Genomic DNA, 25377 nt, shown 5'->3' on the forward strand with positions numbered 1-25377 from the left:
GAATAAGGTCTATAATTTTTACTGAGGTCATTTTCAGGTCAGGTCAAAGATGACGTCACAGGAGCTAAAAGGAAGTCAAAACAGCGGCACTATACATATATATGAAGTTTTTCTCGAATGACTTTCAAGGTATCCCAGCTAGGAACAAACTAATAGCACCATCGTGATCCTCTCGTCGATCCGCATCGAAACATATGTATGTTGACCTCAAAAGGTCGAAAGGTCAAAAGTTGACCTTAGGTCACGTGATCTAAGGTCAACTTTTGACCTTTTGACCTTTCGAGGTCAACATACATATGTTTCGATGCGGATCGACGAGAGGATCACGATGGTGCTATTAGTTTGTTCCTAGCTGGGATACCTTGAAAGTTATTCGAGAAAAACTTCATATATATGTATAGTGCCGCTATTTTGACTTCCTTTTAGCTCCTGTGACGTCATCTTTGACCTGACCTGAAAATGACCTCAGTAAAAATTAGACCTTATCTGTGTGTACCCTTTACCGTTTACCGCTTGTCGCTATCTATTTATTTATTTATTTTATTTATTTATTTATTCAAGTGATCACCAACAGGGCGGACCCCCACTGACAGGCGAAGTCAAACTAACACTATACATGATAAACAATGACATACGGGCAAACAATGCAGAGTAAAACAGTAGGTAAATATTACGATAAATATAGCTAAAAATATAATGCACAAAAAAATATGTGAGTTAAGATGAATCTAAAAAAAACGAGCTTGTAAAAGGGCCCTATGACTTTAAAAAGATGATATATACTTCAAAACATGAGATTTAAAAGTCCCAGTGGCATCGGTAAAAAATCTTGCTTTATTCTCGAGATCTCGCTGCCGCTCCCGCTCGTAGGTAATAATGGACAGGTCATAAAAAATGACCTGACCTGAGGTCAACGCAGGGCGATAACCACTTTTTTATTATCGCATCTGAATGACAATCGATAAGGCTTTAATCGTCATCAGACAAAATTGCAACTTTCAGTGGGGAAAATATCAAGGTCACTCTTCGAAAAATAGGACAAAAGGTCACGTGATTTAAATTTTCAAAAATTGAAAATCCGAGATAGCCAAAATGTTTGTTGGTTGATTGTGAGTTGAACCATATAAAGTTTTTATCGTAAAAAACCAATAGTTTCTGAGTTATAGGCCGCCAAACATAGGGCTGCAGCGCGAACTCCAGAAATTGCCCGAGGCTATCTCGGAAACCGTTGTTCGAAGAAAAAAATCCTTGCCACAGCTGGCTTCCCCGCCCATCACAACCCCTTACACCAGTTTTCAACGAATAATAAAATATGAGGGTGCAAATTTAATTTTCTATTTGTCGATTTGTCGTGGAACGCCCCATATGTGGAATGGTCAACTGAACGCTGAAAATGTCAAATAAAAAAATGACCTCAAGCGAAGGCACATTTTTAAAGCCTCCACCAGGCAATGACCTATCCTAAAAAGGTCACGTTGCATCAGAATAGATTAAACTTGGAGAAACAAACCTATCAGAGCCGTCGGTGACGGCTCACGCTCTAACTTTTATGCTAATCCTCGCGCTTATATATGGTCGGATGGAGCTACCCCCCCCCCCCCCCCCACCGCTTTTTCTCGATCAACTCGCGTAAAAAGCTCCCAATTGCGACGACACTTCCAGCATACTCGAAGTTTCAAATTCACAGAAATCCTGAAAAAAAACATGGCCCTGACCCAAATGACCTTTGACTTGTGGCATGTTTCTCGACTCGACACCATGCCAGACCAGAGGCCGGACTTACGATTCGTCGTATGTCAGCGCACTCTGTCCGTGCGTTTCGGGACTTTTTGCAATTAGAAAACGCGCAAACATGAGAAATTATGCATCATGCTGGGTGTAAGAGTCGTGTGAAGGTCAGGTGAAGAATGAAGATGAATGACCTCATATGACATTGGTTCACTTTCCGACTCTTTCAAGCTTCTAGGGTTGTTGTTGGATCTGATTTTGAGTTAAGTACCTACCCATAAGAACATTTAAGATGTTGTTTTGGCGACTATGCATAATGCAACATGATACGAAGCTGTCAGGAGGGTTAAAATCTACAGATGGATAGCCGGCGGGATGCCTACTAGTTGACCTGACCCAACCCGACTCGACCCAGCCCAAATCATGAATACATCATCGTTGATCGAAACTTTTTGAAATTCGAAATCAGGACCCCATAAAAAAACATAAGAACCTCGCATCAGGAAGTTCTGGCAGGCATCTTTTGCTCATTGACCTGACTTAGAAGGGCATCCAATGACCTAGGACCTTAACTCGGGCATCATCGGTCATCGGATTCCTCTTGTCACGGTGTAGTAACTTGGCAGTGAACTAAACGGCAGTGATTTAACGACCATGAATTCAGTTGACCTTGGCCGAGATGTTGTCGGAGCTTCAGTTTTGTAAAATACACACTTGTTGGATCGGGCTGGCACTGTGAGGACCTTGGTGAGGACTTGACGAGCGGACTGCTGATTCGGGAGATTCGGGAGACGACACTACAATTGGCGACGAGGTAGTCGGACCAGACGTGAGGTATGGAGGGAATTCGTCCGCCCGCGGCATTCTTACCTCTTCCAGGCCCGCCGGTGGTGCCGTGGAATAACTGGTTTCCGGACTTCGAAGTTTATGCCATGGCCATAGGTTGGTCAGCATGGAGTCAGGAGAGGCAGCAGGCCTTGCTCCTGCACTGCCTTGGGCAGGAAGGGCGGAGACTGTTTAGAGCTGAGTGCCCAGGAGGTATTGTGAAAACAGAGCCCTCTGACACCACTTTGGTTGAGGATACAGTAGCTGTCTTATGTCGTCTGTTTGTCAGTAAGACTGATATCATCTCAGAGAGGATAAAATTCAGGAAGTGCAGACAGCAGGCTTCTTCTGTTCGTACCTACCTAGCCAATCTGAGGGAAGGTAGTCAGAAGTGTGCATTTGGTAACTTAGAAGATGAAATGATAAGAGATCAGTTTTTGGAAGGATGTTCCTCTCAAAGGCTTAAGGAAAGACTGTGTCAGGAAGAAAACCTAACCCTGCAGCGTCTTGAAGTCATCGCTCTCGCTGCTGATCAGGCTGCTGACCGTCAACAAACTCTAGCTGGCAGGTCTCCGGAGCTGGGGGCAGAGGTCCTCAAGGAGGTGGCAGCGACTGAGAGGAGAGGCGGCTTCTCCACCCGGCGAGACTCAGAAGGCAAGAAACGACAGCAAGGTGAGATGACCTGTTTTGCATGTGGCCGTAAAGGACATAAAGCCAAGAGTAAGGAGTGTCCAGCCAGGGTCAGGAAGTGTAACAAGTGTCATGAGAAAGGGCATTATGCAGTCATGTGCAAGCGTCAGGAGTCTTCGCATGCCTGTGTGGTAGAAGTGTCGACTGTGCACCATGTGCCCTCTCAAGTGCCTCGTCCCATGATGTCTGTTGGCATTGATGGAATTCAGGTCCAGATGTTGGTGGATACAGGATCGGGAGTGAGTCTGATACCCAGCAGCTTGTATCAGGAGCAGTTTGCGCACGTCCCTCTACAGATGTCTTCCATCAGGCTTCAGGGATATGGAGGACACCTTCTGCCTGTTCGTGGTATGATGACGGCCACAGTGTCCTCTGACAGGGGATGTTCGACTGAGGGTACCTTGTTCGTGGTGGAGTCCCACAGTGTACCCCTGCTTGGCCGTGACCTACAGCAGCTGCTTAGAGTTACAGTCAAAGATGGCAATGTCGTCTGTGCGGTAGAGGGGGAGGATGCAGAGGTTCTGCCCGCCATACACGGCTTTGTCCACAGAGTCAAGGTGAAGGAGGGGGCCACTCCGGTCCGTCAGAAGCTGCGACCCCTGCCGCTGTCGGTCAGGGGTGAAGTGAAGGAGCACCTGGAGAAGCTGGAGAAGCAGGACGTCATAGAGAGGGTGGACTCCTCTCCATGGGTGTCACCTGTGGTGGTCACCCGGCGACGGACTGGTGGTATCCGTCTCTGCTTGGACTTGAAGGAGGTGAACAAGAGCATCATCTCAAGTAAGCACCCCTTGCCTGACATGCAAGAGATGTTAGATAAGCTCAGAGGAGCCAGAGTCTTCTCTTCACTAGACATGAAGTCAGCATTCAATCAGTTGATGCTTCACCAAGAGTCCCGTGACTTGACCGCTTTCATGACGCACGAGGGTCTGTGGCGCTACAAACGGTGCTGTTTTGGACTGTCGTCCATTCCAGCGGCATTCCAGAAGGTCATGGAAGCCGTCCTGACGGGTCTGCCAGGGGTGATGGTGTACATGGATGACATCATTGTGTTTGGCAGGGATGCACCAGAGCATGATGTCCGGCTGCAGCAGGTCCTCGCGCGACTGAACGCTCATCGTATCACCCTGAACGAGAAGAAGTGCTTGTTTGGTGTCCCCACACTTGACTTCCTCGGGTTGACAGTGAGCGCAGCTGGCATCTCGGTCAGTGTTGAGAGGACGAGAGGGATGACGGAGATGACGTCACCGCGGACCAAGGCTGACCTCCAGTCAGCTCTGGGCCTTTTTGGCTTCTATGCCAGGTTCGTGCAGGGTTACTCGTCGCTGGTGGAGCCTCTGCGCGCGGAACTTCGTTCGAGTGCAAGTCACGAGTTCGAGTGGTCTGAGGAACTGGAGCTGGTCTTCAGGAGGGTGATCGCTCTGATCACGTCCAGTTCTGCGCTTGCTATGTTTGACCCCACCTTACCGACAGTGGTGACCACGGACGCGTCTGATGTTGGTCTCGGTGGGGTGCTGAGCCAGATCCACCCGGAGGGAGAGCGGGTCGTGTCGTTCGCATCCGCTACCCTCTCCTCAGCACAGCGGAAGTATTGTGCGACTGAGAAGGAGGCACTGGCTGCTCTATGGGCTATTGAACACTGGCATCGGTACCTGTTTGGCATTCACTTCTCAGGACGGACCATCAGGCGCTGCTGCGACTTCTCACGTCCAGAGGAGTCGGACGGGCAGGAATGAGGATCAGTCGCTGGGCCAGTCGCCTCCTCGTCTACGACTTCGAGATCCGTCACGTGCCAGGCAAGTGTAACGTGGCTGACGGTCTCTCGCGTCTGCCGGCAGTGGGCGCGGAAGCGGCTCCAGACGACGAGGAGCAGCTGGTGGCGGAGATAGCTGAACGGGTGGAGCGTCTCTCGGCAGTGAGCAGAGGCGAGCTCCGCGAGTCAGTTCAGACCGATCCTGTTCTCAGGAAGCTGAAGAGTCAGCTGGACGAAGGGTGGCCGGCAAGGATTGCCAGCTGTCCTGACGACCTGAGACCGTTCTTCCGCTGCAGGCTGGAGCTGTCAACGGCTGACAGTCTCATCTTCAAGGGCGACCGGATCGTGGTTCCGGAGGAGCTGAGAAGGCGTCTTCTGGATCTTGCTCATGAGGGGCATCAAGGCACGGTAAGAACTAAGCAGCGCTTGAGGGAGCTGTTTTGGTGGCCCGGGATGGACGCCAACGTTGAGTGTCTTGTGCGTCAATGTGCTGCTTGCGCTACCGCTGACAAGACTGTCAAGGTGAATGTGCCCCCACTGAACCCGGTGCCCCTGCCCCAGACGCCCTGGAGTAAAGTGGGCATAGACTTCATTGGACCGATGGAGGGAGGTGGGGTGCAGAGACGTTTTGCTATTGTCATGGTCGATTATTACTCAAAGTGGCCAGAGGTAGCATTTTGTGCGCACCCCAACTCGGAGTCAGTGATAGAGTTCATGGAGGCTGTTGCGAGTCGAGAAGGATACCCAGAAGAGCTAGTTTGTGACAACGGTACTGCATTCACCTCTGCTGTCTTCACAGGCTACCTGAAAGAAGTGGGTGTGAGACAAATCAGAGTGACCCCCTATCATCCAAGGGGGGCGGGAGCAGTTGAGCGGTTCAATAAGAACGTCAAAAATGTCCTGCAGACTGCGACGGCCGATGGTATGGATTGGAAGCGGGCCATCCGTGAGTTCCTATTGTCATATAGGTCCACACCCCATTCCACTACGGGCAGGTCACCGGCGGAGCTGCTGCGAGGGATACAACTGCGCACCAAGCTGCACGCGGCGGCTGAGCGTCGTCCGGTGGACGACTCGACGACGAGGGCGCGGGTGGCGACGCAGCAGGAAAAGCAGAAGAAGTACTTCGACCTGAGGTATTGTGCCCGGCCGAGGGACTATGAAGTGGGAGAATGGGTGAGGTTTAGGCTGGTGCCCCGCCCCAGGAAAGGTCGGCAGGCCTTCTCGTCTCCGAGAATGGTGATGGAAAGGAGGGGACGTGTCTCATACAAACTCAGCTGTGGGACATTGGTGCACGCTGAACGACTAACCCGCTCCACAGATCCTTCGAGCGGATCGCCGCCAGCGAGACGGAGTGAAGTCGGCGGTTGTCCATCTCCGGCAGGCGGCGGCGGAGGACCGCCGTCTCCGGCGCGCGGCGACGGAGGACCGCCGCCGTCTCCGGCGCGCGGCGGTGGCGGAGGACGGCCGTCCCCGACGAGCGCCGGCGAGGGAGAGCCCCCAACGAGCGACGGCGGTGGACCGCTGTCCAGGGGCCGCGCATCGTCTCCGGCGCGCGGCGACGGAGGACCGCCGCCGTCTCCGGCGGGACCGCCGCCGTCCCCGGCGCGCGGTGAGGGGTCGTCGTCCCCGATACGTGGCGACGGTGCGCGCGGTGAGGGGTCGTCGTCCCCGATACGTGGCGACAGTGCGCGCGGTGAGGGGTCGTCGTCCCCGATACGTGGCAACGGTGCGCGCGGTAAGGGGTCGTCGTCCCCGATACGTGGCGACGCTGGGGGACCGTCGTCCCTGGCGCGTGACGGTGGGGAACGGCGAACGCGGTGTGGGAGACGCATCAAGACACCAGCGCGTTTCCGTTAATGGAGGGGGGAAAATGTAGTAACTTGGCAGTGAACTAAACGGCAGTGATTTAACGACCATGAATTCAGTTGACCTTGGCCGAGATGTTGTCGGAGCTTCAGTTTTGTAAAATACACACTTGTTGGATCGGGCTGGCACTGTGAGGACCTTGGTGAGGACTTGACGAGCGGACTGCTGATTCGGGAGATTCGGGAGACGACACTACACACGGGCAACAGTGGCAAAATGCAAAACGCTCGTTTTTTTCGCGAAGGTGTAGCTCGATCAGGGGCCGAACGGCTAGGGGCCCGACGTACCCCTTATTTAGAGGGTTATCAGTGACGACTTTGGGAGTTAGCGGGGCTAGTGGCAGGGAAAACGTCAATAAGGTTGAAGGTGGAAACCTATCACCAAACAAAAATGACTTAATTCCTTACACGACCTCACTTGACCTTTCAATTAGCACCTGGCTATAAACTGCACCCTGGCCATTGTGATTGTGGGTAGATGGGAAGACTAGAGATATCATATAGTCCTGAACACATCTTGTAGTTTTGTCACCTGCATTCCACGGTTTCATTTGGTAGCCACCAGCTTCAAATAAATAAAAAAATGCAATCCAGGTTGAAATTGGCATGCATAGCAATAAAGTTGTCAGCAATTACAAAATAGGAGGCTCACTGTTAGGTAAGTAAGTACCTCATTAGGTTGAGTAAGGCAGATGAAATCCACCAATCAGGTAGGTACACGTTGAGAGGAATTGCCAGGTAAAATTGCCATGAATTTCTGAGTTGATTGATGAACAAGACTAAGAATCAAGACTATCTATCCTGTCGCTAAATACTTGCCAAGACAAGTATTGAATGACATTTATTTTACTTACATTCGACCACTTTTCGACTACTGCGAAATAGTGTACGATGGACACCTGACGACTTCAGACATCTTCAGACTCCAAAAACTACAGAACAGAGCGGCGAGACTAGTGACTGGTGCCCTTTACAAATCTCCAACTGACAAGTTGCATAAGGACCTGGGGTGGGAAACACTGACGACAAGACGACTGACTCACAGACTAACATTTTTCCATCAACTCCGCCATCCACCGCCATCAACTCCTGCCTATGTAACAGACCTAATCACGCCGACGCGCCAGGACTCGACTCAACGCAACCTCCGCACCTCATCACTGCTCACGCTCCCGAAAAACCGCCTATCCTGTTTCCAGCGATCCTTCATCCCTGAAACTACCAGATCCTGGAATTCCCTCCCCGAACATATCCGTCAGATCCGATCACGCTCTAAGTTTTCCAATGAAGTAAGACAGCACTTCTGTCCCCAGCCCAACCCTTTCTTCTCCTCAGGATCCAAGCTAGGCAACACTCTCCACACTAGACTTCGTTTGCACATGTCCACCCTAAAAGTACACCTCTTCACAGTTTTATCTAAGGACACCCAAGATGCGGCCTGTCAGTGCGGTCATCCTTGGGAGGATTCACGTCACTTTATGCTGCACTGCCCTCTTTACGCTGACGAACGGACGCTTCTTTTTAACTCTGTCTCCACTGTATTCCACGACTTTGACGCTTTTTCTTTTAGAAGACAACTCGAAATTCTCCTAGAGGGTCAAGGTATTGGCGGCGGCGACGGCGGGGAACTGGTCAGGGCCATTCAAAATTATATCATTGGCACTGGTAGGTTCATATAAAAAGCACGCTTTTGGAAGTAATTTCTCTAAGCATAAAATAGGCGGACTGGCGACGGGCGGCTCTGCTTCTGGTCTGCTGGCTGGGCGGTCGGGGGCGGTGGTCGTGCCTCCTACCTTGTAGGGAACTGGGAGAGGTGCTTAGAGATAAGCGCTTGTCGCTTCTGCACCAATCCGTGTAAATGTATGACTGTGAAAATGCTTCTATAAATAAAATATGAATCAATCAATCAATCAATCAATCAAGTCAACTGTAGAGTGTCTTGAAGAGTAGCTGCTTGACAGTTGACAACAGCTGACACTCACCTTTGATTGAAGGGGCGAACGCGAACAGCCACCCTCACAGAATCCATGGTTGGCTGCAAAATTGATTGGAATTTGTCAAAAAGGTAGGGACATTTCAGTTGCCCCACACATGTATGTTCAGCTTGAGCATGTAGGTACATAACCACATCAACATAAGAGGTCACCAGACACCAAGACAGTGGCATATGAGAATTACACAAGTCAAAGCAGGTACCCCCCCCCCCCCCCCATCAGCATGTCAATGTTGCACCCATTGTTACGTTATCAGTGGATATCAATATATAGTCACAGGATGAGGTATTGTTATGGCCCGCAATATCAGTTACCCAGCCAGTTCCGTGATTATGATTCTTTCACCCAACTCACCTGTACAAATAGGCTGAGGCCACAAATTTTGGTGTGGTTTCACAAATGTTGTCTCAGTCTTGTAGTAGTTGACTAATTTTCATCTTTAACATATTGCTCATAACAACAACCAATCATTCAAACCCAAGTTCCAAAATTCAGCTAAAATCCGATAGAAGCCCTAATGACAAGGCGTTTCACGCATACTAAAGTGAATTGCATCGTGATCGGTCCCAGGTGCGCGACACCACCCGCCGCAGCAATTCCTCAGCAACTGACGCACTCGGCACTCGGCAGTTGTTTACTTGGCACAATATCTACATCTAAAGCACAGCAAAATATCATGGTGGACATTATTTGGCCAAGTGTTTAGCCAGTTTAAATTTCCCACCATATGTGATAGAAGAAGGACAAAAATATTGTAGTATATTCAATTACAGATTGATAAATGTTTTCAATATACATTTCCACTAGCACCTTCAATGTTACATATTCTATGCAATGTGCTGGAAGTTGGAACCCAAGCTGGAACCTAGCCTTGCCCTTGGCTGAAACCATTTCACTAATCAAGCTGTGACTTGTGAGGCGTAGTATGTCGCTTTTATTTTATTTTAGATGTTAAATATATTTAATTTTTCAATATGCACCAAAAGGTTCCAAATTCTAAACATAATTTTTGTTTAAATTCATAAAGTTGAGGGACTGTGATGTCAACTTCCTATAAACCTATTGCAGCATTTTAGTACTTATGTTTATTTATGATTGACGCAAATGCGCCATAACTGGCGACGATAAAACATGTTCGCGTTGCGTTCACGCACGTGTGTTGTTGGGTGTTGAATTTTTGTGTTATCAGTATTGGATTTTAGGAGTTTTTGGAGTCACAATAGGTGTGGGCTGAAGTGTTTTGTTTCGGATTTATTCGTTTTGACTGATTTTTCTTTAGATCCTATATACCTGTCAATTGTCATTGAGGGTAGAGCTCACCCGCACCACAGCCAGACTAATGCCACATCAGCCGTGCCAGGTATCGGTAACCCTGGCGTCACCGGTAGAGTTTTCGTTCAAGGTTTAGGTTTCCTGTATTAGGCCGCCGTGCCAAGCCGAAGCATGCTGTGACGTCACTGGGTAAGAGTAGATAACGTGCCACGCTGTCGGTATCAACTGAGACTCAGATAGACTCAGACCGAGTCAGGCAGACTCAAGCTGACTCGACCGACTCAAACCGATTCAGACTGACTCAGATCAACTCAGAACGACTCAGACAGATTCAGGCAGACTCAAACCAACTCAGGTAGACTCAAACCGACTCAGGTACACTCAAACCGACTCAGGCAGACTCAGACCGATTCATACCGTTTGTCCCGACCACCGTTTGTCTGTGTGGTCGGGCTGTGGCGCAGTGCAGCGACATCGTATTCAGAAAATCATTAACCACTGTGCACAGGTGGCCATGCGAGTGCGGCGCTCTTCTCACGCGACTCCATTGCTGACTGAGTTAGAATGGGCCACAGTGGACCAGCTGGTGGCCGAGAGCGACTGCGATGTTGTTCATTATCTGTGTCACAATGTTCATGCAACGAAATGTCTTTCCGAGCGGTTCCTGCAACGCGGCGATGTGTCGAGCAGGCGGACACGTGCTACAGAGAATTTGGCGCTCGAGGTACCGAAAGTACGCTCTGAACACGCCCGTACGTTTTTTTTCAATATTGCACTACCTGCCTATGGAACTCGCTCCCACCTGACGTTCGAGAATCGCAATCATCGGCGCTGTGTCGCAAACGCTGTAGGAAGCACCTCAACGTTAGGTAGTCTGGTGTCAGTTTTATTGATTATTGATAGCGTGATGATGATAGCTGTATGAGCCTTACTGTATTTGACTCTTGGACTGAAAAGCCATGTATATGGAGTTCCAATCGAAATAAATGATGATGATGATGATGATACCGACTCATGCCGACTCAGATAGACTCAGAACGACTCAAACTGACTCAGACCGACTCAAGGGACTCAAAGTGATACCGATGGACTCAGACAAACTCAGAACGACTCAGATAGACTCAGAACGACTCAAACCGACGCAGGCAGACTTAAACCGACTCAGGCAGACTAAAACCGATTCACATCGACTCAGACCGACTCAGATAGACTCAGAACGACTTAAACTGACTCAGACCGACTCAACCGATTCAAATCGATTCCGATCGACTCAGACAGACTCAGGCAGACTCAAACCGACTCAGGCACACTCAAACTGACTTGACCGACTCAAACCAATTCAGGTCTGATGATTCAGGTCAAACCGATTGGTCTGTCTGAGTCAGTCTAAAGCGGTTCGAGTCGGTTGAGTCGGTTTGAGTCTGCCTGAGTCTGTCTGAGTCATTATGAGTCTGTCTGAGTCGATCAGAATTCAGAATCGATTTAAGTCAGGTGATTCGGTCTGAGTCATTTTGAGTCGTTCTGAGTCTAGCTCTGAGTCTGTCTGAGTCTGTCTGAGTCGATCTGAATCGGTTCGAGTCGGTCAAGTCAGTTTGAGTCTGACTGATTCTGTCTGAGTCGATCAGAATCGATTTGTGTCAGTTGAGTCGGTCTGAGTCAGTTTGAGTCATTCCGAGTCTACCTGAGTCGGTATGAATCAGTCTGACTCCGCCTGAGTCGGTTTAAGTCAGCCTGAATCGGTTTGAGTCTGCCTGGAGTCTGTTAGAGTCTGCCTGAGTCTGTCTGAGTCATTCTGAGTCTATCTGAGTCGGTCTGAGTCTATCTGAATCCGTTAAGCTGGTCCTAGTCAGCTTGAGTCTGCCTGAGTCAGTCTGAGTCTATCTGAGTCTCAGTCAACACTAATAGAGTGGTACCTTATCGTCTCTTCTCTTACCCAGTGACATCAGACTCAGAGCATGCTCCGGCTTGACACGGCGGCCTAATACAGGGAACCTTAACCTTGAACGAAAGCACTACCGGTGACGCCAGGGTTACCGATACCCCGTGCCATACCTCAACTGTAATTCAGCCACAGTAAGTAAGCCAGAGAAGCTACGTGGCAGCCAGACCTGGCGGCTGGCCACAGTATGCCATGGTAAGGAGCTGGACTTGAGCCGGACTTGGCGGTCCGAAAGCATTCCAACCCCAGAGTGCCACAGGAAAGACTGGCTAACCAGGATGGAGCCATATCGACCCAAACACCCTTTTCTGATGGCATTCCGTTTAGACTGGCCCCAATCTGGCATGTCAGGGTTTCTGGGGCGAAACGGACTTGAGCCAAACCGAATCACTGGCTGGGACCAGACCAAGGAGCAATCTTTAGTGTGAGGGTCATCAATGATTGGAACACTTTCCCCCAAATGGTCATTGACACTGCTTCTGTTGAGCAGTTTAACTCAAGACTGAATGCCAACTAGGAAACATCAGGTACCTACCTAACCATATGATAGCAATACTTGATGGCAGATAGGAATTAGAAAAGTATAATATGTCATGAGCTCAATGAGAACAGTTCCCTACAGGTCAAATGGTCTGTAAGTAGTAAATACTAATCTCATGAAGGCTGAAGCTAAATTGACAAAAATCCTTGAGGAATGAGTAGGTAATGATCCTATTTGTTTTGTGACAATGTCTGTTTTTCTGATGTAACATTTTGTCAAAATATGCACCTGTTCTTATTACAGCTCTCAAATATACTTGCAAGAATGAGTCAGAATAAGAACTCATCTGTTTTGTCCTATGAAGGATGCAAAAACTTTCGGATGAGAATTGTACTTGCAACACTCAGTGGTAAAATGGTCAAAATAAAAAAGATTAGAGCAGGAAATGATGATCCCGGTGTCAATGGTAAGCATTTCTGTATTTGACATTTATCGATGTGTTTTATATTATCCAGCAAATTACGGATCGTTAATTATTTACTTTTTGAAGAATTGCTCAGTTTATTTAACTCTCAAATGGATGACTGCAAAGATTGAGCTCCGTACTTTTTTTCTAATGACTCTCTCACCTGGTTGCAACTGGCTCTTGTGTTGCACCCCCCCCCCCCCCCGTCTCTATCAGCAATGTCCTTTTTAACCGCCACATTAACGACCGTCCGTGCCTTGGCAGAGAGCGAGGCCAGCTTCCTGCGTCTGATGGACAAACTGACCAACGGCACGCGCATCGAGGTGAACGAGACGGGTACGTCCGTGACGTACATGCCGGGTCTGCTGGCCGGTGGCCGGCTGGAGCACGCCTGCAGCAAGCAGCGCGGCCTCGGTTACTATCTGGAGCCGGTGATGATGCTGGCTCCGTTCTGCAAGAAGCCGCTCCACCTGACACTGCATGGCGTCACTAACAGCCAGGTGAGGCTGCTGGGGGTCGCAAAAAGCTATCGTGCGACTCTTGACTTCTTGAGGACCATGTGTTGCACTGCCAAGCATCATGGTGCTGCCACTCTGACTGTTTATGGTTGTATCTGAACATTGCGTGCCACATAACTCCATTTTGATTTTGCTGGTGTTCATATGGGTTTTGTTATTTCAGCCTTTTATCCTCCAATTTTCTCGGTCCTTGGCGTTTCTTGAGGAATACCTTCCGCGAATCAGCTGAATCACGACTCGCCTGGCGTGACATGCCCCGCCTCCCGGTGTGCCCTACCGGGACGTGGCTCGACCTGGTGTGACCCGCCCTGATATGACCTGGCCTGATTTGACCCGCCCCGATGTTATTTCCCTGCGTTCAGATGGACCCTTCGGTGGACCAGCTGAAGCACAGCTGCCTGCCAATCCTGCGCCGCTACCTGCTGCTGGCTGACGAGCAGCTGCAGCTGAAGATCGTGCGGCGCGGCATGGCGCCCGGTGGCGGCGGACAGGTGTTCTTCAGCTGCCCCGTCCAGAGGACGCTGAGAGCCACTCAGGTGCGAGACGGCGGAGCGTGGAGGTCGGGTCCTCAATGTTTCCTTTTCGCCGTGGTGATACTCCAGGAATACCATCGACTGTCAACGCTTTATTGTCTACCTATCAAATCACACATTTAGTTTTCCACTCCTTTTGTTACATTTGACTCTTCTGTTTACCACGATCGGAGTGGACTTCATTGGTCATTCAGTTACAGAGCGGGACACCTCCGTACTTGTTAGTCACACTCGCTGGTAAGCTCGTCCCGACAGTAGCACAAACTGTGGGCGTGCGTTGCCCGTAACATTAACTGTAGCTGTCTGTTCCCTCAAGTAGCACTGACTGTTGCCGCCGCTCCCCCACTGCACCGCAGCTGACCCCCCCCCCCCTCCCCCCACTCCCAGTGGCTGGACCCGGGCAAGATAAAGCGGATCCGCGGCGTGGCGTACGCTGCCCGCGTCTCCCCCGCCATGTCCTCGCGCATGGTCGACTCGGCCAAGGCGGTGCTACTTAAGTTCCTGCCGGATGTGTACATCTACACGGACCACTACAAGGGCGAGATGGCCGGAAAGTCGCCCGGATTCGGTGAGTGGGACGCTGGCCACTTAGGCCAGATATGTGGAACTGTTGTACTCTACTCTGCTAATGTAGTGGAGAACTGTAATAAATAAATGTATAGAGAGGGCCAGAGGCTATCCCCGAGCAATTCACTTGGGATGTGTTGTGGTATCGGCCGCCCGGGTTGACCTTGACCGCCCCTGACCCAGCGGGCCGGGCGGCGGGCGGCGCGAGCGGGCAGGGTGGAGCGAGACGAGCTCGAGTGCGGGTGCGGTGCGCGCCAATAAAGTACAGTGACTGTGAGACGCGTGTGTGACGGGAGGCGCGGAACAGAACAGGATGATTCAGTATGTCTCCCGTCTGTAGCGTAGTATGACAAGAGCGTCGCTCTTTTCTAGCTCGTTATGTCCACATAATGAGTCTTCCGTCTATGCGGTTCTCGTGATCCAACCTTATACGTGAAGCGGGACCCTACCGGACTTGCGTCTAATTGTGGCTGAAATAATATCGATTGTGGCAATGATCGAATCATAAGGTGAATGCGTAATGCATATTCTCTTTTTGTACATGCCCCATTTCTCGATATCACTATAATTGGTCACCTTTCAGTGAGCCTAAGGGCAACTTAAAACATGCTAAGCCCCGGACACTGAGTCAATCCTGACCTGCCATCTAGGCAATAGTGGCGCCACCTCCATCCCATAGTCTTCAGCTAACCCAACATCATCGCGAATCTCCGGCAGGCATCAGTCTGGTGGCCGAGACGACCACCGGCTGTATGATGACGTCAGACGTGACGTCACAGCCGCAGGGCGCCGAGGGACCTCCGAGCGTACCGGAGGAGCTGGGAACCTCGGCGGCCCACCTGCTGCTCGATGAGGTTTACCGGTGAGCCAACCATACGTCCTCTGCTAGGGGGCGCATTATGTCGTGGATGCTTGTATAGTGGTTATGGTTAACTGTAGGAAGTCATTCGAGCAAGATAAAGTTAATCGATATTCTGCGACATTGCCATAGTTAGAAACATCAGTTCGTGTCGGTAAACGAATATCGAAAAATGAAAAGTTTGAATGACGTTAAAACGTTGAGCATTTAGACGCTTTATTCAGGTCATTGACTAACGGGCACTGGCTACGCCTATTTGATACTAATAGGATTCCTTTACCAATATGCCAATATGATTCCCATTATAATGCTAACCGATTTGCCAATTTGTCCATTCTTCATTGTCCATTGTTCAGCCAACTGTATGGGTTACCTTTTTGTCATGGCCAGTGGGACGTTGTGAACCAAGTGTCATGATCTGGCTCCTTTGTGCGCAGGGGCGGCTGTGTCGACTCACTGGCTCAGAGTATGATGCTGCTCTACATGTCGCTCGGACAGAAGGACGTCTCCAAGGTGAAGCTGGGCCAGCTCACCCCGTACACGTAAGTTGGGCCAGTGACGTCACTGTGAGCGGGTTGTGGATGTGGCGGCCGTTTAGTGAAGGAGGTGGATCATTGTTTGTCCTGATGAAGCCGAGCAGTGGACTTTTGGTGATCTGTTGATGACAGGAGGCAAAAAGACAAGTGTGCTCTGATCGAAAGTAAAACTTTCAGGCAAATTGTTACGAGTTACAGCCAGCGACCAAATTACATATTGCGGCGTTTATGAAACCCTAAACTGCACTAGTAAACTTGGTGCTGATGAATTATTTATTATGTACCATATTTTTCATGATATGACAGTAATATTTATCATTGTTATTTTTCCAAACCGATACCTCACTAAGCCGCTTGTACCGTCTCTCAGCTGCACTGACGCTCTACCGGGGGTCCACCTCTCTTCAGGATCGAGTTTCTGCGTCACCTGCGGGACTCATTCCAGACTGTATTCCGGATAGAGAACGTGATCCCCACGGAGGAGGAAGAGGACCTCAACACCGGAGGAGGGAAGCTGACGCTCACCTGCCTCGGCGCCGGCTTCAGCAACCTCAGCAAAACAGTCTCCTGAGGGGGTGGGGGTTTCAATATGGCGGCCAACGTGGACTGCTCCAATATGGCGGCCGCCAATGCTGTTCGTGGTTTGTGAGAGATGTTCGTGGATATGTGTTTTATTGTGTCGGGCGTATGGACCAGTGCTTGCGGCGTGTGATGGGGTACTTCACGTCTCGCTGCGCGGAGGTGTCATCAAGTGTCATTTGTCAATGCCAGACGGTCTTCCTGCCGTCTTTTATATGACGCCAAGCTCGCAATACATTACGCATGAGCGTACTTGATTTCTTTTTATATTTAATGCGGTGAATAGCAGCTCCCAGAGCGGGAGGTAATGTACATCGTGCAGCTAATTCGATTCGGCGTTATAATGCTACGAGTTACGAACAGCTTGGAGAGCATTGTAGTTCTATAGCGGCAAGCAATCGTGAGTAGCATGACCGCGATGCTCATGTAAAACAGATGTGGAATGACGGTCGACGTCAGGCGACAGAAGACATCGTGTTAGCATAGGTGAGCGTCTGATCTGGGTCAGTTTAGGGTGCGATGCACAAAATCTTGACCCAGATCCCGGACCGTTGGTCACTGGTGAGGTTGAAGTATGATGCTCACTGAGGTGGCCCAGGTCGACGACTGGCTGACGCCCACGAGATTTTTATGTGGCACCGAGTACTGACCGCCAAAGCACCAAGGTGGAAAAGCGTTCTCGATAGAACGATGGCTTAGTGACGTGTCAGGTGGGCGATGCTCTTCAGCACGCATTTAGATGTCGGTAACAGACCGAAGGGTCGCAGGTATACATAGAAGTTGCACGGAAGAGGCTCGTGTCTGTAGAAATCGTTCTAACGGTAAGTTTCGTAGTGAGAAAATAAAAATATGGGAGACAACTAAAGCTGGAATGTAGTAGCTTCAGTGGACGAAAGATTGCCAAACTAGCGCAAAGACACATTATATTCGTCTCGCTTGCTTTTTGCACCACACTCAATATTTGGTTGAGATTATTAAAGGAAATAGTTCACTTTCACGAAATTATCTTTTTTGCAATGGATTTGTGATTTTTTATGTTCAAAATGATCAGCAAAGAAAATAAAACCTTTTTACAGCAAAAGATTATTTTCTATATTTTTGATATAGGAAGAACTTTTCAGTTTCTGTAAGGCACACGCAATCCAGTATGAAAAGAGCATGGGTCCCGAAAATTCTTAGAAACTAGAGAAATTATCGCGGCCACCGGCATTTGGGCCAAGGCTATAGAACTCCAGGTAAGGACACCAGCCGTTTGACCTTGAACGCCGCCGGCCGGCCGATGACGTCATTGGAGGCAAGCCGGCTCGACGGACACACAGGGCGAATGCATAACGGAGGGGCGTTGGAACGTTGCGGGAGCCAGGGAGATATTTTAAAGTGGTTGCATACCACCATTGTTTGTTGCTTGATCTACAGACTGCATCCTTTTAAACCTCGATGCATCCTAGGCCTGGATGGTGCGTACATTCGTGGAACGATCACCCCGTCCGACGTCCGTGGTCGAAGCTGTCATAGTATTTAAGACACTAAGACGGGTGCAATAACGGCGATCCGATCCCGTCTCTGGCGAATCTAGAGGGGTCGTAAGGACCCAGGCCGAATCTGACCGTCTATTTTTAGGGAAACAGGGTGGGTGAATTGACAACCGATGGCTTAAGAGATGATGAGAAGGGATCCCGTCGTCGATTGTTGTTTGACAGACAACACATGTTGTACTGGGCGTATGACCATCAGAGGTAATGCCTGAACGTAGGCAAGCATAATTGGTCTGTCATATTGTTTAGGAATATAAAATGGTAATGGAGATCATTGAGGATATGATCTCTACATTACGGGAATTCACTAATTACTACGGCCCATAGGGGCACCGCCGGAGCTGTTGTTTTGTCATCGGTCCCAGGCAACTCCAGGGAGCTGCAGTACCCGGCGGCCAAAGCGGCCACCTCGTCGACTCGCAGGTCCTCTGGGATTCCGTGATGCTTTAGTGCTTCATCCACAGAAGCACGGGCATAGCAGTAGAATGTGGGGCTAGGTGTCTGTCCACCTCTTCATTCAAAGAACAACGTGTTCAGCGCCTGGTCCCGCCGAAGCTCGGTATCGACCGTGACTTATTCACAACTGGCGGATCCAGGAAGCGGTATTGGACACTGCGGGGGCTTACCCCAAAAAGGTTTCTCGGAATTAATTTAAAAAACTCGGATTTCGATTCCTTGCGCACTGCTGTGCGGTGTGATTAACCAACATTTCCTCAGAAAAGTTGTGAAGTTTTCATTTATTCTCGAAAATCGAGTTCGGGCGCTGCCCTGGTTGTTGGGGAAGACATTTGCCCCAAATGCCTTCCCCTGGATCCGCCAGTGGCCGTTGCCCCACTCCGAGCTTGACTAAAGACGTCTTCAAACCTCACCAGAAACCGATGGTAAGGTGAATTTAAATCCAATAACTCATCTCTGTCTGCCCGCCTAAATATACTACACATGGTACAGCACCCGGCCCTGTCGGAGCTATGAGCCGATCGTGATATTTTCGGCTTTCCCCATCCCAAGCTCGATTAGAAACGTTCTCCTTCCCCACCCGATTGCTGATATCAATTCAAATTCAATGCCTCATCTCTGTCTGCCCGACCATAACCCATTCATTGCACACCGTTCAGCGCCCGGCCCCGCCAGAAGTATCCTAGCGCGCTGAGCAGTTGCCTCCAGCCGCGTCATCGCGAGGCCCGCGCGGCCCATAAACTAATACATTGCGCGAATAGCCGTGTCGCCCCCCTGATTTGGGCGATCTGCTCGTGCTTTTGTTACTGGAGCGCCTCACTGGAGCGAATTTCTCTAGAGTTCTCGTAGATAATTTCTCTAGTTTCTGAAGAATTTTCGGGACCCATGCTCGTTTCATACTGGATGCGAATATATGCAAGGCACACATCCTCAACGCAAGACACATTTTTCGGAACGAGAAATAGAATATCTTTGCCTAGGGTGATCGTTGGGCTGTAAAAGCTCCTGATTTATGCTCGTCTCAGCCCAAGCTACGGAACTGCTATTCCAGTTCAAAACCCATGTTAAAATGTGAACTATTTCCTTTAACTAGCGTCTTACTGGGCAGGGGCAAGGTCGCGCACATAGAGTCCCATTCGTAGCAAGCGCTGCCTAGCGGGTCATGCGAGTCTGGAGTCATGCGGGCTCATAAACAGTAGACACCCATTCATGACACTCATCAGACTGCAGTCTGACGAGTGCACGGTTTACATAGCCTTGGACTGCATAACTGAAAAAAGCTGCTGCTCTAAAAGTCTTGTTCTTTTAAAATTAGGCACGGCCGGAATAAGTTACGACGTGTTTTGAAGTCAACTTCAATATTTTCCGTTGCAAATATATTGTTTAAATGAAGTGAAGGTTTAAATTAATTTAAAATACTTTTAGTTTTATTCATTTTGTTTTTTCATGGCAGAATATGCATCGTTTTATTTTTAAAAGACTTGACGAGCAGAAAGTCATAAGCGGTTGATTTGTCAACAAAAGTTTTGAAAATGATTTCAAGATTATTGGGAGTGTGTGTGTTTTGCGGCTCATATCTGTTTTTTATTTTAATCTAATTGATTTTACTCAAATTCGCTTGGAGTGGAAGCTGATTTTTCCAGGGTATATTGAGAATTTGAGTGACGGTTTATGGGTATTTGAATTTATGCGCTTCCGTCCTAACCCTAAGCCTGCAATCGAAATTGAAATAAGAACATTTGGCGCGACATCCCGCGCCAGCGCGGCGCGAAATCAATAGGTATTTCGTTGTATTGATGGTTTTATCTATACTATCTTTGGCTTTTTATGTCGTCTACAAATGTCGTCTTTACTATCCTGCTTATCCAAAAGAAGGCTAGTTGCTGTCATTTTAGTCATTTTGGTGTCATATTACCACAGGCGGATCCAGAACAGTGGTCTGTCTCTGCGGGATTGGAGTGGGGATAGATTGGTATATACATGTAATGTATATGTAATGTATGTAATGTAATGTAATGTATAATATGTAATGTATAAATTCAAGGGTAAGGGTAATTCAAAGCCCAAAGGTAGGTATGTAAATTCAAGGGTCGATAGATTCGGGCGATTCGGCCCTTGAATTTCCCCGAAAGAAGAGCCTGGAGGGTCGTGGCATGGCATGTCAATGTCGCTTCTTCGAAAGTCGAAACCATGCTTGAACGGAAAAAAAATGCGGAGTCGATGTCGATGTACATACCAGTCGATGTACCAGTCGATGTACATACCAGTCGATGTACATATCAGTGCGCAGTCGATGTTTTTGTGACTCCTGACTCCGACTCCAGCTTCGAAAATTGACTTTGACTCCCATTCTGACTCCTGCTCCGGATCTGGACCATAGGCAGCGGAGCGGGGGCCACCGGGTCACCGGGCCCCCTTGATTTTGCTCTTTTAACATTAGCCCTTTGAGCGTTGCATCAGGAAAGAATGGGACCAAAAGTCGGTAGTGCCCCCCCCCCCCCCCGTAATTGAAGGTGTTCGCTGCTACTGATCCGGTCATTTCTCTTAACCCGGCAGTTGCTGGGGTATTTCGCCACCCACCGTTTGCTGGGGGGGGGCGTTAAACGCCCCCAGCCGATAACTCGAGAACCAATAGGCGCAGCGAAACGCACGAGGCGGCAAACGAAAGAGCGTGACGAGACGCTTCAGATGAGTACTTTAAAGTTGAATTTTGAGGTCACAGGTCGGGTCAAGGTCAGGTCAAACACCTGAAATCGGGCTTTCAGTAGCATGGACTCAGGGGCGGATCCAAGGGGGGGGGGGTCACATGGGTCATGGCCCCCCCCTTGAGGCCCGGGGGCCCAAAGACCTGCCAGGGGCACCACCGGCCTATCAGGGGTATCACAGTCCTGACAGGGGCACCACAGGACCGCCAGGGGCACCACAGGCCTAGCAGGGACACCACAGGCCTAGCAGGGACACCACGGGCCTGGTGCCCCTGGGCCCTGACAGGACTGTAACGCCCCTGACAAGCCTGAAGTGTCCCCGGCAGGCACGTGGTGCCCCTGACAGGCCTGAGGCGCCCCTGCAAGGCCGGTGGTGCCCCTGGCAGGCCTGTGGTGTCCATGGCAGGCCTGTGGTGCCCTTGCTAGGCCTCTGGTGCCGCTGACAGGCTTGTAATGCCCCTGGAAGGACTGTGGTGCCCCTGGCAGGCCTCTGGTGCCCCTGACAGGCTTGCGGTGCCCTTGGAAGGACTGTGGTGTCCCTGGGCCCTGACAAGCCTGAGGTGCCCCTGACAGGCCCGTGGTGCCCTCGTTAGGCCTGTGGTGCCCCTGGCAGGCCTCTGGTGCCCCTGGCAGGTCTGTGGTGCCCCTGGCAGGTGTGTGGCGCCCCTGGCAGACCTGTGTTGACTGGTGCCCCTGCTAGGTCGCTGGTGCCCCTCACAGACCTGTGGTGCCCGTGGGCCTTGACAAGCCTGAGATGCCTGGCTATGACAGGCTCGTAGTGCCCCTGATAGAACAGTGGTGCCCTTGCTAGGCCTGTAGTGCCCCTGGCAGGCCTCTGGTGCCCCTGCTACCCCTGCGCCCGGAGAGGACTATGGTGCCCCTGAAAAGCCTGAAGTGCCTCTCGACAGGCCCGTGGTGCCCCTGACAGGCCCAAGTTACCCCTGCGAGGTCGGTGGTGCTCCTGACAGGCCTCTGGTGCCCCTGGCAGGTCTGTGGTGCCCCCCTGGCAGGCCTGTGTTGACTGGTGCCCCTGCTAGGCCGCTGGTGCCCCTCACAGGCCTGCGGTGCCCCTGGAAGGACTGTGGTGCCCCTGCCCCTAGGGGTGCTCATGGGCCCAACAGAGGCCCGTTGTGCCCCTGACAGGCCTGTCGTGTATACTTGCTAGACCTGTGGTGCCCCTGCTTCCTGGCAGGCCTGTGGTGCCCCTGCTTCCTGGCGGGCCTGTGGCGCCCCTACAAGGCCGTAGGTGCCCCTGACAGGTTTGTGGTGTCCCTGGAAGGACTTTGGTGCCCCTGACAAGCCTGAAGTGTCAAGGACAGACCCTTTAGACGCCAGGGTCAAGTTCGTCGGACTGACAACGATTCGCTTACCTGATAACGTTCCTGGTAAGTACTCACTACTCAGCGTCCACAACATATATACACATAACACATTCATATATACTTGCTTACAATTGGTAAATGTGGTTGTGAGTAAGAGTTAAGATACTGACTAAAAATAAAAAAAAATAAAAAAACTGAAAATCGGGGCACCACCAAAATTAAGTGGACGAAATCCGTTGAGTTTTTAATTTTGGGTATAGGTAGGGGCACCACTTCGATTCATGACCCTCCCCTTGGAGTTTTCCTGGATCCGCCCCTGCATGGACTTCAGGACTTCGCAATGGGCGCCTCTCGCCATAAACTCTGTGAAAACGGTGCACAATCCATCTTATAAGGCCTACAAGAGTGTCAGCTCCATGTAGGGGTCAGTCAAGCATAGGTCAGGGTCAAGGTCAGGTCAACCGGGTAGGCACATATCCTCGAAAACCAAAACTGATATTCGCAGCCTGTGACACATGTTTTATAGGTAATTTGGGGCGTAGAACACGATGGTGACATTCATTTTATCATATGTGTACGTGTTTGGCTCAAAAAGTTCAATTTAAGAAATTCATGTATCATGGTCGTGAAGTAGTCACGAAAAATTGCCAAGATTCAGTTCAAGATTATGGAAAATGCGGAACGATAATCAATAATCGAAGATAGCCATTTGATTGATCATAGCATTGGCAGTCTAATGGCGTTTACGGCATGTCTGTATGTCTATTCTGTGATTTTATATGATTTTTTGAACATATGCCGTTTTTGTTCGAAAACTCAGAAATCATGACGTCACTAAAACCTCGATATCTCAAAAATTTTCCGACCGGTTTTTTTTTAAAACTTTGTCACAATAAACTGCAATCAATTCCCTACAGGTACCCAAAATTTGGCGCGCGTTTTTATGCTATGGCCCGGCGAAAAAAGTGGGGGCGTTTAACGCCCCCCCCCCCCCAGCAACTCGCAGGTTAAAGCCCACATCATGATAGTTATCTTCGTGTCGGAGATCTTTTTATCTTCCCTGAATAACCTTTTGAGCTTTCCAAGACCTTACATTTGAAATAAAACACAGAACATTACGCAGGTTCTGGCGCAGTCGTGGTCTCCTGCTTTTTCGCTAAAAACGCTCGTCAGAACGTAGGTCAAAACCTATTACCTACCATAGCTTCGACAAAATCTGGCTTCGAAAGACTAATATCGATCGTAATATTTTCCAGCAAACAGGTCTACGAGTATGTAGGGGATGCCTGAGCCGTGTGATGCGATATTGACTCCATCCCGGTCCGGAGACGGAGGTGGTAAAATTTTGGCAACCCCGACTCCGACTTCGCGGCTCTGATTGATATGTATTATTTATTATTAATGATATATTATTTATATGTATTAACCCGTTCACTGTTTTTTACGGTAATTCGATTTATTTTATGCATGTCCTGGGCGTCCTTTGTCCCTGTGCCGGGGTTGGTTGTGTATTCAAATGTTTCTCGCTAGCTTTTCTTAATATTTCAGGTGGTTGGTGAAAGTCGCCGGTGTAGGGAATCCAAGATCATCCTCATCAAATCGTTTAATTCGAATAATTTCAACTAATCTTTGCAATCATGTTTTTTGACTATTCACTGTTGAACCGGAGGAATGGCAAGTTCTCGCTGATATGGCTGATAGTGAACGACCGGCTCGAGTACCGGCGCAGGACCGACAAACACTTCCGAGAGGTGCTGGCCGTCAATGTGCCCAGAACATGGTGAGTGAGCGAGCGTCTCATGTGAAAACACCGGTCATATTTAACCCGCGCCCGGCTGGGGGTCCTGGATTTCCACGCCCTGCTGGGGGGGGGGGGGTGTTTGAACACCCCCTCCTTGTAACTCGGCTCCTGGGCCACGTAGCGATACGCGGAAGGCGGCGTTCGAAAGAGCGTCAAAAATGATGACGAAATCACTTCGGTCAATTTTTTGGTCAGGTCAAAGGTCAGGTCACCAGATGTCATAGAAGGCAAAATTTCGCCGATTTCCAGGTCGAATGTCGAAAATTTCCAAGAAGCCAACGCATAACTCGGGAACCAATAGAGCTACAGCGCCGCGGAAAAGCGCATTCGATAGCCCTATTAACGCCCTTTCTGAGTAATTTTCTCGGATTTGACCTAACGTCAACGGTTTTGCCTTCAGGGGGCAAAAACTGCAAAAATAGCCGATTTTTTCGGAAAAAGTTTTTCTGCAATAACTTTTGACCCAAGCCTTGTACGAGCTTACTTTTACCGGCATCGTGTTCCTCTCGTCAAGACGCATCGAATGAACTATAACTTGACCTTGAAAGGTCAACTTGAAAATTTGACCTCAGGTCAAGGTCATGACCTGACCGGAAAGGGTCATGTTGCATATCAGTCGATCCGTATCGTCGAGCTGAAAACATCTAAGGCGTTTTCATCGCTCTAGCATGCCTCTATCAAAAGTTATTTGCGAAAAACTGTTAGATACCATTCGTGACCTAAGATGACCTCAGGGCATAAACAAGGGTCACGGACACCATTTTCATGTTCTGTGTGTCCAAACCACTTGTAATTCGGTGTTTGGGAGTGTTTATAATGTCTTTCGTCCAAAAGAGGCGCATTTCAATTTTCTCCCATTGACTTATAATGGGGAGGTCGCAAAAGTGACCTGACCTTAGGTCATCGATATCAAAATTCTGAGATATACATTTTGTACATGCTATTGCTCTTAG

General features: G+C 49.6%; 4 protein-coding genes across 11 annotated transcripts in view; 3 read left to right on the forward strand and 1 right to left on the reverse strand.

Moving 5' to 3' along the window:
- Positions 1-9467, reverse strand: part of LOC122380614 (kinesin-like protein Klp98A) — a 118464-nt gene extending 108997 nt beyond the window's left edge. Inside the window, exons 1-2 of the mRNA XM_043363920.1 lie at positions 9210-9467; positions 8844-8896 (exon numbers count right to left, since the gene is read on the reverse strand). Coding sequence (XP_043219855.1) covers positions 8844-8890 — 47 coding nt within the window. The 5' untranslated portion in view covers positions 8891-8896; positions 9210-9467. The remainder of the gene's footprint in view (positions 1-8843; positions 8897-9209) is intronic.
- LOC122380615 lies at positions 2502-6360 on the forward strand. Its single transcript, XM_043363921.1, has 3 exons — positions 2502-4020; positions 5079-5401; positions 5989-6360. Exons 1-3 carry the CDS (start codon positions 2565-2567, stop codon positions 6046-6048), a joined length of 1839 nt encoding a protein of 612 aa, XP_043219856.1. The 5' UTR covers positions 2502-2564; the 3' UTR covers positions 6049-6360.
- On the forward strand, positions 6772-16857 carry LOC122380616 (RNA 3'-terminal phosphate cyclase-like protein). Of its 8 annotated transcripts, none has more exons than XM_043363922.1 (8): positions 6772-7004; positions 12851-13013; positions 13278-13513; positions 13894-14067; positions 14452-14632; positions 15349-15493; positions 15928-16032; positions 16435-16857. In XM_043363922.1, the coding sequence occupies exons 2-8, from the start codon at positions 12872-12874 to the stop codon at positions 16595-16597; spliced, it is 1146 nt and encodes a 381-aa protein (XP_043219857.1). In that variant the 5' UTR covers positions 6772-7004; positions 12851-12871; the 3' UTR covers positions 16598-16857. The 8 variants fall into 8 exon arrangements, with proteins under 8 accessions (XP_043219857.1, XP_043219860.1, XP_043219862.1 ...); XM_043363925.1 differs by lacking the exon at positions 6772-7004 and adding an exon at positions 9978-10009; XM_043363927.1 differs by lacking the exon at positions 6772-7004 and adding an exon at positions 10015-10078.
- A 7320-nt stretch (positions 16858-24177) lies between these two features.
- LOC122380641 (fibrous sheath CABYR-binding protein-like) overlaps positions 24178-25377 on the forward strand; it is a 13880-nt gene continuing 12680 nt past the window's right edge. Inside the window, exon 1 of the mRNA XM_043363987.1 lies at positions 24178-24403. Coding sequence (XP_043219922.1) covers positions 24261-24403 — 143 coding nt within the window. The 5' untranslated portion in view covers positions 24178-24260. The remainder of the gene's footprint in view (positions 24404-25377) is intronic.

Source organism: Amphibalanus amphitrite, unplaced genomic scaffold (genome assembly GCF_019059575.1).
Source record: "Amphibalanus amphitrite isolate SeventyFive unplaced genomic scaffold, NRLGWU_Aamphi_draft 000102F_arrow, whole genome shotgun sequence".
In the NCBI taxonomy this organism is placed as follows: Eukaryota; Metazoa; Arthropoda; class Thecostraca; order Balanomorpha; family Balanidae; genus Amphibalanus; species Amphibalanus amphitrite.